Source organism: Cuculus canorus, chromosome 6 (genome assembly GCF_017976375.1).
Source record: "Cuculus canorus isolate bCucCan1 chromosome 6, bCucCan1.pri, whole genome shotgun sequence".
Lineage (NCBI taxonomy): Eukaryota > Metazoa > Chordata > Aves > Cuculiformes > Cuculidae > Cuculus > Cuculus canorus.
Genome location: NC_071406.1, coordinates 25,748,108 through 25,767,003, shown reverse-complemented (window position 1 = coordinate 25,767,003; position 18,896 = coordinate 25,748,108). Strand labels below are relative to the sequence as shown.

Genomic DNA, 18,896 nt, shown 5'->3' with positions numbered 1-18,896 from the left:
AAACAGAAGTAGCCAGGAGCAGCAGCCTTTCCCTACAGCTTTACAGGAGCTCAGTGCTTATGATGTGATTCTGAAAAGTGGTTCCTAAGTTGCTGCACTGCTTCCAGTTTTGTGCATAGAAGTAATTAGGTCGTCATCCTAATTCTGTAAAGAGATACAAATCCTACCATCTGCTGAGTCTCCCAGAAAATCTGTTTTTTGGCTATATGTTTCATCTCTGTCCTTACAGAAAGATTTGAGCTAGCCTCTCTGACACTTCAATAGTATTTATTTCTTTCACTAGTCAGCATAGGGAAAAGCTAAGAAGCCTTTATCTTTCTTGAATTGCTTTCTTCTCAATTAAGTAGTGTGTTCATGACACAAGGAAACTGGTTAAAGGGAGAGGATTGTTCGCCATAAATATTTTAGACGTCAGACCATTGAAGGATGCTTTACAAATACACTTTGAGGAATATGTCTCATCTCAAAGCAAGCAGTTGTACATGTGTTGCACCACAATGTTGTTGAAAGTTTTGATAGTTTCTTGTTATGAGACTTGTCGTAAGCAAAATGCTTGAACTACTTTAGAGAAATCTAATTTCTCCATGTGTCTGGTGAATACAAAACTGGCTGATTTTGCTGCATCCTGGCTGTACATGGCAGCCTTCCTGCCCTCTTAGGCCTTTGTCACATCGTTTCATGTGAAACTCAGAATTCCTGCAATAATTAATAAATTAGAAGAATGTAGTTAAGAATTAATTCCTGTTGTACTCTTTCTTTATGAATGTGAATCTAGCTAGGGGTCTTTTAATCTGGATACAGTCAATTTTATGACAGCCTATTACTCCTTCTTTACTGACAAGATGATGACAGCTGTCAACTAACATGCTCATGCAATTCTGAGTTCTGATGTGCTTCTTATTTACACTCAGACTTTTTATACACTTGTGTTCAAATGTATATATGTGTATAATATATCTTTTTAAATTATTATTATTTTTTTTGCAAGTGAAAGGTAACTCATTTAACTCATTTTAGAAAGCTAGGCTTCCTGTGTCTTTATTCTTTCCTTTTCACAGAATTCACCAAGGCCTTGAATTTGTCCTTCCCCTCTTTTTGCACAGTTCAGAGCTGCAGAGGAAATTCAAATATACCTAATGGAATACTATTCATTTTTATATGGTGGTAGTGTTCTGGAGCAGGCGCAGAGCAAGAAAACTGCCAGCCAAACTTCTAACAGACCCTCAAGAAGCACAGGGTCATACCTAAAGATCATCTTAAAGATTAAAGCAAATCAAGTATCTTGCTTACCTCAAATATTATCTAAGCTGCTTTTCTACAAGTTCTTAGGCTTGTGTTGTTTGACAGAATTCCACTGAAAGGTAGTTTTTCATATTATTTTACCTATTCATATTATTTTACTTTCAGGTGGAAATAGGTAGTACACCAAGAATTGTTCTTAGGATATGTTATTGCTTTGATTTCATCAAGACTCAGACTACAGTATTTTTTTTTTGTTTGCTGGATCTGAAGGCAACATGTTTTTGGTACTTTTTTTTTTGTTTAGCTGAACACAGAGAGTGTTCTGGATAACAACAGCCTTAATAATAAATAGTGGTTACGTAGCATCTGCTCTCTGATGATTTTGATGGCTGTAAACATGTTATTTAGACCTTTAAGCCTTTTTGTGAGGTTGTAAATATTTTTATCCCCATTTTACAAGAGAATAATGTAAGGCTCAGGTGAAGTGACTCATGTACAGTTAAACTTCAGAGCCCGCAGAGCCACAAAGGGAAGGGAAATCATTGTATCCCTTGAGTGTTAGTTTAACCACTGGTTTCATACTTGACTTTGTACTTTCTCACGTTTGGTCTGTCATGGTCCTATAAATTCGTCTTAAAGAGTTTTGTAGTATGGTAGAGGAGTAATCTGGATGGATCAGAAAAGATGCTGATTACTTAAAGCTGGTTCATTTTAGTATATATAAAGCATTAAACCTCATATATTTGCTTTTATTCCTCCTCCTGTATTTGCATGGGAGGATTCTCTTTTGTCTCAAGACATTTCAACAGATTTCTGTTGATTTCTACTTCAAAAGTCTCCAGTATTGTCTGGAGCAGAAAAGTTGACATTTTTCTGCTCTAAGGGTTAAATCTGTTGTTGTTCACATTACAAACTCCTTTTATGTATCTATATTTTCACATGAGAATAAGCCTTATAGTAAACTGAGACCAGATTTAGATTTTTCTTGCTGTCATGTCTCACCGATTCTTTCTTTCTTTGGGTTAGATCTTTCTACAGAAAGCAAATGTTCCGTTTTAGTAGTCTTTTTTGAAACAATATCTATAATAGCAATGAAGTTTAAGTTTTAGAACACTTTTTCTAAAGCTCTCCTAATAGTGTTTATTTTTAACGTGCAACACATATATCCATGGATGAAGGGAAGGAAGGGAAATATTCCTAGCACTGAAAAATAATAGGAAAAAATAATTAAAAGATGTTTTCTCAATTTTATTTTGATCTCTGTGCTTAATCATATCACATTATATGGGGAGAAAACAGGAGAATAGAGAGATAGGTTACCTGTGGTTTGGTTTTCTTTTTAGAATCCCAGTACCTTGGTTTAAGCCAGAGGAATGCAAAGATGAGAGAGGGAAAAAAACCAAAAGATCATAAAATCCCTGATTTATTTTCAGCATAGGATGTTTTTCCTTTTGCTTATGTTGGTCTAAACCAATATTTTAGACTGGTTTAGGAGAAATAAAATTCTCATAAGACTGGGATTCACCCTTGGCTCCTGAGGTTAGTCTGACAGTGTCTTGCAAATTAGTGAAAACCCTATTGAAAGCAGTCTCTGATCAAACGTAGGATTCCCAGTTTGATGCTCTTTCAGATGGCTCTCTGTCACTGGACTTGGTCAGAACATATCCTAAGACAGAGAAGGATGTGTGACGGTGAGATTATTTGTGTTAGCACACAAGAAGGGTAAATGGGCACGTCAGCAAAGATTTAGGGTTCTGCTTCCCAAGTTCATGTGGAGGCAAGAAGATTAATGCATTTCTGTTTAAAAGAAAGATGATTTAATAGATTAGGTAAAGAGTAAGTGTTTTTAAGCATACTAGGTTTTTTACTTCTAGTACCTATACTTCAGTGGCATATTGAAAATCTGAAAAGGAGTCAGAGAAACTCAAAATCTACTGAATTAAACGAGGCTTTTATAGAGGGAGGCTTAAGGAACTATTTATCAAAGAGAAGGTTAAGGGCTGATCTGATTGCAGTGTACAAGTGCCTACACATTCAGAAAGTATCTGAGATTAGGATGACCTTTAATAGTGAATCACAACTAGATTGAGTGGTTTGTAACAGCAGTGGTGAGATGTGGCTTTTAAATGTGGGAGTAGTTGATCATTAATATTACATCCCCAATGTTATAAAATTATCTTAGTTGGAAATTTAAATCAGATGTTGGATTTTTTTCCCCAAAAAATTTAGGCTCTGTTTGATCACAAATTATCACAGTTCGTAGCAGGAAGGACTGAAACTCTCCAGTGCATGAAATTGTGTCATGCATTTTTTCAGGAAATCAGATGTAATGGTTCCTTCTGCCTTAAAACAAGTCTGTAAATTGCTGCAGACATCAATTTTGCTATTCTGTATGATTGCAAATACAGACATGTAGAGAGAACCATCCCTGTCTTCATTTTTCCATGCAAGCTGTACTTTAAAAGGGGAATTTACAAGATGGTAGCACACCAAGTGTGCATTATGCCATAGGACTGGACATAAAAAAGTAGGGAGGGGAGCCTAACTGTTAGTGGCACAATGCAGAAAATCGGTCTCCTGACTCCAGCTCTGCAACTCATAATGGAAATAGTGTGGAATTTTCAAAAATAAAATTAACCGAACCTTATCCCTAAAAGAAAAATGAGGAAGCAGAATTTATTATGATTTCATATCTTTTAAGATATAAAAGGTTGTTCCAGGCTCTGGGTGACCTTTAGTTGTCTTCTACTGAAAATGAAGTAGAATTACAAACTCCAAAGTTGTCTCTTTCCATTTTTATTTTTTAAATACTCACTATTATTTCAACAGCTCTTCATGGATAACTCTAGTGTCTGGCATGTCAGCAAGTCAATTATAGTAAGACTTTTGTTTTGTTTTAAAATGCCTCCAGGCTGATTTCACTGACTAGTAGTAAGTAGTGTGTGGAGGTCGCAGCTATCACAGCAATGGTTTTCCTCGGGGAAACTGGAGCTTGGTGCCAAACTTTTGAAGAAAGGGAGAGACAAACACAGTGAAAAGCTACATTCAGAGAGCTTTGCCTTCAGTGTACAATGTTGTTATCGTATTTGGGGAACCACGTGGAAGGGAAGAAAGATATTAGTCCCTGTCATCTCTTTCTTAGTGGATGCTTATGTCTCCCTGCACTTGGGGAAAGACATCTACTCAGATCAATTTTATTTTTTTTTTTTTTTAAAAAGGGATTTGTTGCAAGCTGAGTATGGTTGGGAGTAACTTCAATGTGATCCAAATTTCATGCTCTGTACAAATGTGCTATATGTAAGTGCAGTAAGGGAGACTGTTAAACAACAAAATGCGATTAAAGCAACCTTCAGTTGGACCACAGGATTATGGTAAAAACATTCTATAATATTGTAAGTTAATTATTCTATTTTAGTTAAACATTCACACAAGTGTCTGGATCAGCTGCTGAGAATCTGACAGAAATACTCCCCTGGCTTAGTTATTGGACATCTGCATCTGCCTGGTTTTTCAAACCTCAAAATGTTGTGAAGAACATAGGGGTAGAGGTGTGGGGAGGTGGTGTTTAGAGACCTGCAGGCTCACGGTACAGAAGTACTTCTCTGAGGGAACACACTGTGCTAGTCAAGGAGGGCCAATACGCAAGGAGCATTGACAGCATTCCCACAAGAAATGGAAGTTGTACTCATCATAGAATTGTTTAGATAGGAAAAGACCTTTAAGATCATTGCATCTAACCATCAACCTAGCACTACCAAGTTCACCTCTAAACAATGTCCCACTTCTACACATCTTTTAAATACCTCCAGGGATCGGACTCAACCACTTCCCTGGGCAGTCTGCTCAAGTGCTTGATAACCCTTTCAAGTGAATAAGTTTCTCCTGATATCCAGTCTAAGCCTTACCTGGCACAACCCGAGGCCATTTCCTCTTGTCCTATCGGTTGTTATGGGGGGAAAGAAACCAACCCCCACCCCACTATAACTTCTTTTCAGATAGAGCACGATTGGTAGATCTGACTCAGGTGCTTTTGGTGACACAAAATAAGCAAGGACATGTATAACCGTACAGCATTGATTTGAACAGTAAGTTACACGTAGCATTAGCCAAATGAGAAATACGTTGTCTGTTGGGATAAAATCAGCACAAATGTGGAGGGAACGGATTCTTAGTAGTTTGCCTTGGCCAAATGTGCCAAGTATTGCATGTTAACATCTTTGATTTTATGCTGGGCATTTTAAATATGTGCTCTGTTGAGTATGTATATTCAAATCTGTCACTCTTTTAGGCATCAGTATAGTTACAGTAGGAGGGTGTATATGCATGACAGAATTTATGATAAGCTTCAGCATATGATCATTCTCTGCAGTGGCAGTGTGCTCAGCTTTCCTGACAACTGGAGCTCAAACACAGGAGGAGTTCACGTTCTAGGGGGGGCGTTGAAAAATTCTGATTGTTATTGTTTACCTACAATAATAATAATAATAATAATAATAATAATAGGAAGAAGTGTTGTCCAATGGTTAAAAAAAATCCCAGAATATAGTTTAGATGCTGCTCCTGCATTGATAATTTTTATATACCACTGTTTTCTTCCTTTGATTGCCTGAGGGAAGGATTGGATTATTATCAGTTTGTTCTACAATACAGTTTAAAATTTTGCTTTATCAGAGCAAAACAACACAGTGTGCTGTAGGGCCACTCTCAATGGTTTGTTCAAAAGCTGCTTAATGCCCAGCGGTTAAGTCATATTCAGATAAATCTCTTATACCCATTTACTAATATTCTGTTTACAAATGCTTGTCCAACAAACAACTCTAAATTTGACCCAAGAGTTACATCATGATGAGAGAGCACAAATTCCTAGTCTCAGTTTTAAGCCTTGCTCAGATTTAAGGTAATGCTGCTGTTAGGAGAAAACAGAGCTTTTGGATGTAGATTTTGCTGGAGTAGTAGCTATAGCGTGTATGACACTTGCTTAGTAGATCATGAAGAGAATGAAAGCTTAGAAATTAGATCATTATATGGAAATAGCAGTGTCTGGGTTTATCCAAGCTTTTAAACTAGAGACTGTACCTAAGCAAAAACTAAAACAAATATTCTGGATTTCCAACATCACAAAAAGCAGCTTTTCTTATAACGTAATGTCGCCTCATTTAAACAAAAGGCTTAGCAATGATACCTAACCTTTCTGTTCGCAGCAACTTACCCCTTAACAGTATCAATGCAGTTTACTTCTGAGGCTCACAAATTGGTGTTTGTACTGCCTAAGTGTAAAGAGATCTTTTAAAATAACCATAACTTCAGTTTCACAAAAGGTGTTCTCCTGATGCACCTGCTCATTTTTTTTTTTCTCCTTCCTACACCTACTTTGATATCTCTTAGTAGTCTGGTAGAGTTCCAAAAGGGCATCAGAAGAATCCGTGGTACCATGACATAGAGCAGGGCAGGGAGAGTTTCTGACAGCAAGAGCGATAAGATAATTCAATGGTGAATTTTTTTAATTACTAACCATTACATGTAACAATGTAAAACTGCTTTTGGACCCGAGTACTGAAAGGTGGAAAATGGGATGCAAGTTTTTAAAACCTGTTCCATGAGGAATGCAAGGGTTTGTGTAGCATATTTTTTTCCAGATTAATTGATAGAAACCTTAATAAGAATAGTGTAAGAGGACAAGTCATACTGTAAAATGCCTGTAAACTGTCAATATAATTCCTTTTTAAAGACAACTCCCTCTTTACAGACCTGTTTGTAAAATACATGTGAATAAGGATGTTTTAATTGATGTATTTTGAATTACTAACCAGGATTTTCACAGAACCCATTGGCAAAGATTTCTAACAAAACTAAATTGGCATAGATTTCTAACAAAACTAAATTGGCATAAGAGGATTGTTTCATGCCAAAAAGATACTTGTGAGGTAAGTGAGCTGAGGAAGATTGGTGACAGTAAAGCTCTCCAAGGCAGACAGGACAAAGGGAGACCAAAACTTTGTGAAAGGCCTTAATGAGACCGAGAAGCCAGACAATAAATGGTTGGGTTTCCATGTTGATAAATGTAGAGTGATGCACACACTAAGAAAACTTTGTGTAGGAAGGAATGTGCTATGAATTGGACATTAACACTTGGGAGTGATATCTCAGGTTTATAATAGAGATTCTGTTGAAACATCAGCTTAGAACTGATCCACCCTGAGTATTGTGTATGGTTTCTGTCCATGTCTTCAAAATATTTGATTGAATTTGTGAAATTGGAGAATAGAGAAGGGCTGCGAGAATCCTCAAAGGAATTGGCATAGTTTCCATGCACTGAATGACCAAGCAACACAGAGATAATTTGGGATCTGGTATAGCTGTTAGAAAGTTGGGTCACATGGAGCTACATCTAAACAAAAATAAAAGTTTCTTGACACAGCAGATTGTAGGCATTGGGCCTCACTGCAAAGAGTGGGGTTAATGTTTTACATCAGTTCAGGGGGTGACTATGCAAGAGAAAGTAACTGGGTTTTACCAAACACACAGAAAACACCTAGCTCTGGAAAATTTCTTGCAAGAGAAATATATGGAACTTGAGAAAATAATTGGGAGAAATACCTTATATGTTTGTGCTGCTGCTGTTCTCTTGATAGCTACATAAGATTGTTTTGGGGGATAAAACAATAGGCTGGGTGGAACTTCAGTAGAGTTCAGCAGTTCTTCTGTGCATCTGGATTATTTGTTGCTATATTTGCATTTTCTAAGTGCTTTGAAAGTCATTATTGCCATTCTCAGTGATTGTAGAGTATTTCTCATGTTTGCATATTCTGAAATCAGGAAATGGAAGAATTAGTAATAAATTACTGCTGAAACCTGTCCAGATTCTGTTAATCTTTGCTCACTTTGATAGCTCAGGTGGTTTTAAGGAGTCTTGTTGCAAAAATATAGTATCTCCTACTTTATTGGAAAGGCTTTTTTATATTTAACTCTTTATTGAAACAATTGAGATAGGAGAGCAAGACTAAAAGGTTGTTAAACTTAGCTATGGCTCTACCAGAGCACTGTGAAATCCCTTTATTAATTCTTCCCATAGCATAAACAGCATAGTGCAGATTTTTATTTGCATTTATGGTAGCTGTTAGCTTCTGTTTTTATTTCGTTTCATGGAACTGGTTTTTAAATACCAGTGTTCCCCACTGGGCAAAGTATGCCGCGTCATTTCCTAATATATACCTCAACAAATTACTCTCCTACTCACTCATCACTCCCTGCAATGAAGAGGATAATTTTGTGTTGTGATCTGAGATCAGTTTACCCTGCAGCATTAATCTTCTAACAGAGAGATACTATTCTATTTTTCCAGTATGCTGTAATCCACCCCAGTTTCTGATATATTTAAAACCTATTAATTGTTAATGCTACACTTCTTGAATTCTAATCGTGACCAGACTACACGCAGGGCTCCGGTTTGGGAGGAATCATTAACCATTCTCCTGGGGATCCTGAGTGGTACTTTCTGGAGTCGGTGTGAGCTGTTTTATTTGTGAGAGTTTGTCCTTGTGCTGCTACATCTATTTGAAACTGGGACTTTGTGTATAGTTTGTGTTGTACGGTTTTGCCTAATGCTAGTGCTGTGGATTGTTATCTGGAATGCACAGAGGAATCATTGATCTTTGCTTCTTTTTACCTTTTTATTTTTTTAAACGGGACTGCAGATGCTAGTGGATATTTTTGGTGTTTCTTTTCATCAGTCTCAGACACTTCAAATGGTTGAGGTACTTTTCAGCATTACTCTTTTGTTCTAGACTACCTGATCTAACAATTAATAGTTAAGTTGAAAGTTTTTCATTTAAGAAGAAAAAAAACACCTATTCCCTGATAATATATCTTAATATATATTATAAATGTATTAATATATTGACTGATGTATCTATTATAAAATAGATGCTAAAAAGCTTCTAATCTTTATGTATAATTGTGTTATATTATGCAGTGTGATGCAACAAATGGTACAAGTCAGAAATGGATTTTTTTGTATATTTATAAGCATTTGAACTTTGGACTGTCACTATATTCTAGAAACAGAGGGAATGGGAAGTAAGGATATTTATTTTAGGGTCTTTTTTAGACTTAATCACATTAATTGTAGCAACACTAGTGTCATTTAATAATTCAGTAGTTCTTTCTAGACAAGGTGTTTTTACTTCTGTAATTGTCTTCATATGATACCCCCATGGCAATGCAACACAGTATTTAATGGGAAAAGTTAATAAAACTTGCATCATATCTCCAGAAAATTTGCTAGCAATGACATTTGCAAAACATGCATTTGGCTTAGAAGGTATGTAGCAAGAAACCTATGTAGCTGAAGTAAAAAAAATTTGTGGAGTGTTTAATGTTAGGTAATAGACTACAGGAGAATGTCATCTTTGGTATGATGGAATGTGTTTTTCTTGAATTTGAGTATTTGTGCATGTGCATATATGTGGAGAAAATCTGTTCTAAGGGAAAATTACAGTCTTTATCCTTAGGTTCAGAATTTCTTGGAGCAGCTAATTTACTGTTATAATTCTTTAACTAATGAATCAGTAACTTCAACTTTTCTCTCTCCCTTTTGTAATTCAATTTGTAATTTGTAATCAAATGTGTGATGTGTACCATCCAAGATTAAATAGCTAGGTTGGGTGTCTTTAAATAGTACTGTAAAGGAAAAGAAAACAAACCCGTCACTGTGACTGTAAAGCAAGTTTCAGAAAAATATAACTTTATAGCAAATTGAACTATTTTCTCTTGTGCTAGTTTAAAGACATGGTTGAGAAATGAGCACTTATCTTTTCTTGCTGACCAACAGTTTTTGCTTTCTCCTCTTCTGAATCCATTTCTCATCTTAAGTAAGGATTGAGGACCACACATGCACAGATGCTCATAGGTTGATGCAGGTTGAAAGGCACCTCAGAGGTCATCTGGTCCAACCTCCTCTTCCGAGCAGGGTCAGCAGTGCTATCAGAGAGACGTATTCTGTTTTATATGAGTTAGAAACATATGTTTGAATCTTTTTGAGCAGGAAATTATTTTTGATCTATATCTATGCCATATCAGGAAAAATTACGTATTTTGCTTAATTGAGGCCTTGTTGTAGTAGCAGTTATAAAATTTTTCCTTAACATCCAGTGCCATTCTCTGGCTCCTGAGGTATTAACAGCAGAGCTGTTTGTGATCTTGAGGGCATTCTAAACTGATGACCAATGGGAGTCCTAGTAATTAGCAAAGATGTAATCACTTCCTAGTTCTTGAAAATGTTCAGTCAAATTTGGAGTCATAGAATCATAAAACAGTTTGGCGTCGAAGGGACCTTAAAGATCATGTACTTCCAAGCCCCCTACTGTGGGCAGGGACACCTCTCACCAGAACAGGCTTCTCAAAAGGTCCCATCCAACCTGGCCTTGAGCACTTCCAGGGAGGGGGCATCCACAACTTCCCTGGGCAACCTGTGCCAGTGCCTCACTACCCTCATCGTGAAGAAAATTTAGGATTAATATATTCAGTGCTTCACTTATCTCGCACTTTTCACAGTGTTAAAGTGTTTTCCGAAGTGTGGTAACTTCAGTACCATTTCCTGGTGCATGCTTCTTTGAAATTCATCCTTCCCATGGGCTCATCAGATCTTTATTGAAATGTTTGGGGACTGCGACCTTTTTTCCCAGCAAGTGATGTTTCTAATGGAGTCTGCAAAGGACCTCCTCTCACAAAGAGGTCTCCAGGAGAGAATATTTTCCAAATAAGTGCTAATATCTATCACTCAACAGAAAAATAAGTAGTGTTTGTTAAGGGGCAAAAGTGGTTTCTTGTAACGTGGCTACTGGATCAGCAGCTGATCGGGGAAGGCTTGTAGGGGTCCTTTTGCAATTCAGATGCAATAGTGAGCAGCGCAGAGGATGTGCAGAGTTGAAGGAGAAACAGTTTAGTAGCCCAGGTATGGCAGCAACAATGGAGCTGCCTTTTATTCATAAGCTGTAGCATGCTTATGAAGAATTCCCTAACCTCTGTGAAATCTAATTATTATAAGGGCTGAAATTTTGTTTCCTCTTGCTTATGTCAAAAAAAAGGTAAAGAAAAGAAAAAGCTTCCAACAGAGAGTGTTATTTTTTATTTTTCTTCTGTACTATATATTGCCATAAAAACTTGTAAATTTATTATTGTTTGTTCTCCAGATGGATCCTGTGCAAAAAGCGGTCATAAACCATACATTTGGAGTGTCCATTCCTCCAAAGAAGAAACAAGTTATTTCTTGTAATGTCTGCCAGCTTCGCTTTAACTCTGATGTGAGTATTAGCTATTTTCATTCCTTTCTTTTTTTTTTTTTTCCTTTCCTGGTACAATAGGTCTTATTACTATAAACTTCTTTTTCCAAAAATAATCATTCCAATTCTGCCTACATTCTGCTCAGCCTGCTGGGCTGATATTTTGTCCTCTCTGAGGTGAAAGTCTGTAGAGGTACATTGCTCTTTGATTTTATTGAATGGGTCTGGTGCAATATCCAATTCCACATCTACTGACGATGTCCTATTTGACAGTCAGTAACCTTCAGAGGTGCTGCAAAAAGGAATCTTTTTTAAAAAAAAAGGTGGAGGGGCAGACAGGGAAGCTTCCCTGTGAGTTCTCCATTTCATATCTTCTCTTTTTCCTGAAGAAATATCTTTTTCCTGTTGTTCCTACATCTTTGCTGATATGTCTTCCAATTTCTTAATGAAGCCACTCTTACAGTAATTTTCATTTATAATAAACATGAATATTTACTTCTAATTATCTTTCTGATATGATAAGGTTCAAGGAAAATGTTTTCTAAGTGCAATTAAAAAAAATGCATTGCAAAAGAGTATGTTCACTGATACATTTAAAATATATATGTACAATTAATGTGTTTCCTGAGTAGCTTGAAAGTTGAAGAAATTCAAGAATATTATGTCTTTGAAAATTATGACCTTCAAAATTCAAAAATATGGGTTTTTTTTCTTGGAGACTATTTACTAATGTCATTACACTGATTAAAAAAATAAAATCTCAGATTTTTTGTGGATCGCAACTGTAAGAACAAATCTGTAAATAATGTGTTAATATTATACTACTTAGTATACTTAGTTGACTAGTCTACTTAGTTAACTGATTTCAAAAGTTATTTCAAATGTAGTTTGCTTGTCTTTCCTCTTCAAGGTTTAAGACTCTAGGATTTAAGGTCAAAAAATCTTTCTGCTCTGATACTTGGTCTAGATACCTACTTTCACTGATTAAAACAGTGAAACAATATAGTTTTTAAAAATTTCCCTGAGCTCCATGGATCCAAATCTTGCTTTTGAGCTGGACCATACTCCATCACCAGGGAGGCAGCTCAGCCTGTTCCTACTTTCCCCTTTCCTCTTGAGGCTGAGGTCCCAACAAAAAAAGGAGCTGGAATGATACCACTCTACATCTGCCAAGCATGCAATTTTTCCAATGTAGACTTACTCACAAAGTAGAACAAAAAGTACATATTGTATTCTACTTTCAATAGTGGCATCACAAAAGCATGGCAGATTGTAGCCTTGTTTCCTTTTCTGGAGAGGGTGTATTCATATGGTATTGTACTCCTTTCTTCCTAAAAGTGATCAATATGCTCCATTGTAATTACTAGAAAATATCATCATCCTTTTGCAATGGGTGATTGTAAGAAAGGATGAAGCATCATGGCTGTGCTGCTGTTAGTAATATAATGTGGTTCCTTAATTTGTACGGCAGTTTGCTTTACCAGGACACTCAAAAAAATTTGGGAATTTGTTTTTAGAATGTGCTGAGATTCTAGTAGTGTTATTAATACTAGAAAATACTTAAATATAAATTTCGGTTTCACAAATATTTCATACAAGAGTGAACTACATCATACAGGTATGTTTCTAAGATGAGTTTTCATAGTATAGCACTTTCTATTTTTAAAGCAATCTAGCCTTTCATCAAATTATTCAGCTTCTCCTGCGAAGCTTATATAAGATTTTAAATCTTCCCTCCAAATTCAGTCATTTGACCTTGAGGGTTATTTATCTAAGTTTTTGTTCCACTGTTGTTTTTTGGGTTTTTTTTTTTCTGAGAGTGAGATGTTATTTTATTCAGAAATTATTCTTACTACCAACCTCCCGTAATCTGAGTTGTTATAATTTCACTGAGACAATGCCAATGGCCTTTCAACTAAGCTCCCTTGGTGGAGTTCCCTTATGCACACACGCACACGCTCATGTAGGCAAATATTTTATTTTGGCAGTTATTCCTTGAAAAGATGATCTATGGTTTGAAGATCCTTCATAGAAATAAAAACCTGGACACTGTGCTTGTGTTTTTCTTTTCGATCCCTTTATAATATGAAAAGATGCTTAAGAAGCATAGAAGTCTTTTACAATCCATCCTGGGTTTATGGACTGGGGAAAAGGGAGTTAGGTATTTGTGAACCTTGTAACTGTTGAATGTTTCGGTGAATGAGTTCCACCATGTAACATCCTAAGAATGCATTGAGACCCTTTCAGGTGGCATCAAACTGTGATAACCTGCATCAAAACCTTGAGCATAGCATATTGCAGAGTAAGATTTAGTACTGCCACTTCGCAGTTACAGTTTCTTCTAGCTCTAAAAGCATGGCATGCTCTTTATCAATAGACATTTTCTTCCTTTGAACTTCTGTTGAGCTAAATAAAGCAAATGAAAGTGAAATGGCAGAAGTAAGCTATTAAGTAGTTTTCTTACTTTTGTTATCCTAAATTAATTTCAGTTGTGTGGTGTTTGAAGATTCTGACCTTATTCCAGTAGTGTTTTACCTATTGCACGAGTAACATATGGACCAGTGGTATTCGTCTGTGAGACGAAAATTAGTTTCCTTGCCTGCAGTCTTTTCTTCGCACTGTGGACACTCACTGGTCTGGATTAATAGACCAAAAAAATTCAAACTACTCTCTCTCTCTATATATATATATATTTATAGTTGTCAAATCTCTCATTAAATTAATACAGTAAATTGCAGATATTTCAATTTTCTTCTGCTAGTGTGTCTGTGGGTTTAGCTTTGGTGAGAGTATGCTGGGATTAGATTCAGGGGCAGAGATCTGCAGCTATCTACAGGAAGAAGTCTGATATGAGGAATGGAAGGAAATCTTAAAACAGGTTGTCTCCAATTTGAGAATAAGTATATCTAACGTTGAAGTGATGACTTCTGTATTTCAAAAACTAAAAATTGCTAGAATTATGCTGGTTTTATTCTACCATATCATAATTTGAAGAGGCTGATTCTGAACTGAATTCTTCAGGATCTCCTGGTCTGCCGTACTTTTAAAACAATTTTTGAAGTACAACATGAAGAGTGGAATTACATAGAAACTCAAAATTTAGTTTTGTTTTAGCTTGATCTGTTTATCCTCTTTTAAGAAAAAATGATGGATTTTGATTTGTACTCAGAGGCATTTAACATTATCCAACCTTTTCTACAATTCATTAGCAGCAGCTTGGTCAATTTGGAAATTGTATTTTTCTGCTAATAAATTATGCCATTAATAGTTTGAGCACCCCTTTCCAAGCTCTGACAACTCCAGGAGAAACTGTAATACAGAAGAGATAATCCAAAGTCTTGAGAAACAGAAAAATATGTCATCTGTGAAGTAACACCAAACTATAGTTGTTGTAATAACCTGAATGTTGAGGTCCTTGAACTGGAATTTTATCTGTAGTAGTAGTATTGACCTAATAAAAATGTTACTGAGGTTGCTGCAACAACATTTTTTTGCATGATCTAGCTGAGATACTGTAGCTGGTACTTAGATGGAGATTAGATGCCTAAACCTAAATGTCTTGTCATTTGAGTATCTGGGATATCCAGAACAGGCTCATAGCCTGGCAGAGGAGCTGTAGCTGGGGGTTAGGCAGGACACCTGAACGTCCTAAACTATACTGGATGTCTGTTTCTAGAACTGAATCCCAACTCATTAGGTTTGCTTCTATTTTCATTTCCCTTTCTTTTTCCTCTACTTTTTGTTCTTTGTTTTTCTTTTCCTTTTTTTTTTTTTTTTTTTTCCTAAGTAGGGAGTAGGATTTTGTGAGGAGAAAAAGCATTAAAAGAAATGGGAGAAAATTAATTGACCTCAACATTATGATACCAGAGAACTGTAAAGTTAGTAGAGCACTTACCAATTCCAGAGAAGATAAAATGGCAAAAGAGTGGGGAGGGAATTGAGAAAAGGACTTTTTCCTAAACTGATTTTTAATGATGGTAGATATTAGGAGTCAATTGCTGTTGAATTAAGTTGGAAATCTCATATTGCTAAAAATACCACTATGAGGATTGATAGGTGATGGGATTGATTAGTCAGAATAGAGATACTTATTCCAGCCTACATAAAATTTTTTTTCTGTTATGAAGAGGAACATACTGTTATGGAAGACTGTGTAAAAAAAACCAAACAACATCCATTGATAGTTACAGTTAGATTTGCTCTAGCATATAAGAATAAATGTGTTTCCATTTTTGTATCTAGGTATCTGTTAACACCTTTTCATCTATTAATTTTACATGATGATGAAACAGTATGTGTTCCAACGCAATGATGACTAGTGTGACAGTAAATTCAAGCTATGATCTTGTGTTATAATCTAGCTCAGAAAAAAAAGAGAAATACCTCAGTTATGTTTACTACCACCAGAGATCATGCAGCAGAAGAGGAAGAATCTTTTCCATGGAACTGATTGTGATAGTCAGATTTTACCCTTGCTTAAAGGCCACCAGAGCAAAGGACATAACTATGTTCCACCACGAGGAAGCAAGGCATGTGGAGAAAGATCTGGCTTAGACTTTGAAAAATTGTATATTTTTTGGTCTGTGAGGATTTTGGGATTCCTTTCAAACCCATGGCATGTGTATGTGGATTATAGATAAGCTTTGGTAAATGAGTTTTCATATTAATTACATAGGTCTGGTTTGTTCATATTGATCATTTATATTACAGACATTATAGCAGAAACAAAAAGCAGCTTGAGTGAGTTTGCTGGATCTTTATGATACCCATAAGAGGATCCATTAGTAACAGGGCAAGGGCAAAAATGGCTGTTTTCTGTCCCTCATAGGTTCCTTCTCTGCCTCCTCTTGGCACATTCTTTCTCATTCCTTCTGGCCACCAGATGAATCTGCAACATCTCCGGCAGCTGCTGGGTGGCAATGAGACCCTCCGACAACTGTAGATCTTTGGCCAGACTATCCCTGAGGTGTCTATTTTATTCTATTGTAGCATCTGACACTGTAGCTTGCAGCCGGGAGAGTTAAGTGAGTTGCAGTTGCAAGGATATCTGCTTGGCTTCTTCAGAACTGTTTTTTTCTCAATATCTACGAATCATCAGTTATGTTCCTGCAGCTTCCCTCATTGGTATTGATAGTCCACAGAGGTTTTGGAGCTTGGGCCCAGCAATGTCAGTGCTAAACCAGTTCCTTCCCTCTCTGTACTCCAAACTCATATTGTGCTGGTGGTCCACATGGGGTTTTGGTTTTTTGTTTGCTGGTGTTTTTTTTGGAAAACAGAGTCTGTCGTATGTTGATCACATCTGAAAGAAGTATCCCTGTGCACATTGTTTCTTCTAGAAAGGTCTTTGGCTGTAATGCAGCCTGTCAGGTACCATATTGTTGATAGGATATAATTTGATTGAAATAACTTGTGTTTGCGCAGTGTGTTGCTCTGTGAGTAATCACTGTATGTTGGTAGTACTTTTTGGCGTCACCTGCTAAGACTTGGACATCAAGTAAAAACACTTTGTAGGCAGATTAGAAAAAGCAGATGTAACAGTTGGGCATTAAGAGATCCTGAAGGTCATGTTATTGTTGAATGCATTTATAGATAATAAAAAGGATATGATGATAATGGTCATCTTTTTAAAAAGCCAGAAGGCAAATTTTAGAAGTTTAGGCAAGTATTGCTGAATGTTAACTTTGCAAATTTGAATGAATCGCTCATGCTGTCAAAAAGATAATAAACAGAATAATCAATAGTATCAAATAAAAATCTACAGAGCTGTCATCATCTTCTGTCAAATGTTTTACTTTTTCCCTATAAATAAGACTGTTTATATTGATTCTTTGAGTTTGGAGGGTAGTGAAGCAGATAGGAGGTAATTAAAAGCATAAATCTCGGGAATTTGTGAAGGTAGTTTACTGTTTTATAGACAGAACTGAAAGAATGATGGAAGTTGTTAGATCCAACATGACAGAAATATTGCACGATTATAGAGTACAGAGTTATAACATGCTGGAAATTTTATTCAAATAACAGCTATTTAACAAAGCTTTTAACTAAGTTTGCTTAGATATTTAAAACATTAATTGAATTCTTATGACGTGGCTAATCTTAACAGCTTTTTTAATTTTCTGTGACATTTTCAATAGTAATCTACCTTACTATTTGGAGCAATTAGGTTTTAGAAATCCAACGCAAACAGAGTTGAAAAAATAATGAATGCATAGCTTTGGTGTAATAAATGTATGAACTCTTCACTTTTGCAGATTTATTCGATTACATCTATTATTAATATCAAATGAGATAAAACTGAATTTTTCAACACTGCTTCCTAATTTATTGCTTCATATAGTTTTTATTAAAGCTATGATTCTATTTTAAATTCTTCTTGCTTCATCACATAAATATGCACAGTCTTACAATATGGTTCTGGCAGGTAAACTATGTGATCAAACATTTGGTAGACCTCTTACTATTTTAAGTCTGAAAAAACCTGAAAAGAAAATCTTGATCTGACATGCATACACGCTGAACCATTAGACTTCGTCAAACCTTGCATGAGGTTGTCGTTTAGGGGATCTGGTGGGTTAATATCTCATCTCTTTATGTAGTAATAAATTCAGTTAATTAGTCATTCACACACCAAAGAGATTCTAAAACTCAGTCACTTGTGAACTGTCAAAATGAATACTGCTGATTACAAATACACCGTCAGTCATTGCTCCTGATGGGGATAATTTTCTGTATCTTTGTAGTGCACTCTTACCTGAATTTCAAAGGTTTCTTAAAGGTAATACCACTATCAATGAATCTGTATGATCTGAATATTTCATGGTTACCTACGTCTTTCTCTATATACATATCTATACATACATGCACATTTAAATTTGTGCAGTGTAAAGCTACTGAGGTTATTTTAAGCACTATAATGTGCTAATGATATTCACATTTGTTTTAGAAAGCGTGCTTACATGCAGAAGGTGAAGATTTGCATTGTTCGTGCTTTATTAGATGCATTCTAGTATATAAGGCTAACGAATTGTACGTAGTCTCACAGTTTAACATCCTGATGCCTAGATTTCAAACTTAATAATTTGGAGTTGAAAGTAGCAATTAACTTTTAAGTGAGATGTAACATTTTGATCTGTTGTGGGTCTGAATGAAATACATTTTTGACCTTTCTTACAACCAAGTCATTAATCTTTATAGCATAGAAGGCTTTCTTAAACAAAAAATCATAAGTTTTAATTGGTTGGGGTTTTTTAATAACTGCTTAAAGACTGTGAATGGAACTAAAAATCTAGATTGCTTAAAGAGAAGATGGATGTCCTCCCACCATTTTAAGGTGTAGAAATTTGAAAAACAGTGGGAGGAAATTGCATATTTATT

At 35.9% G+C, this 18,896-nt stretch overlaps 1 protein-coding gene across 10 annotated transcripts in view; it reads left to right on the top strand.

Moving 5' to 3' along the window:
- Positions 1–18,896, top strand: part of ZNF385B (zinc finger protein 385B) — a 170,031-nt gene that overhangs the window by 121,967 nt on the left and 29,168 nt on the right. For 9 of the 10 annotated variants that reach the window (XM_054070076.1, XM_054070074.1, XM_054070077.1 and 6 more), the window contains one exon: positions 11,433–11,543. In XM_054070076.1, coding sequence (XP_053926051.1) covers positions 11,433–11,543 — 111 coding nt within the window. Of the gene's footprint in view, positions 1–8,977; positions 8,997–11,432; positions 11,544–18,896 lie in introns of those variants that run through there. The other variant, XM_054070082.1, reaches the window with a different exon arrangement.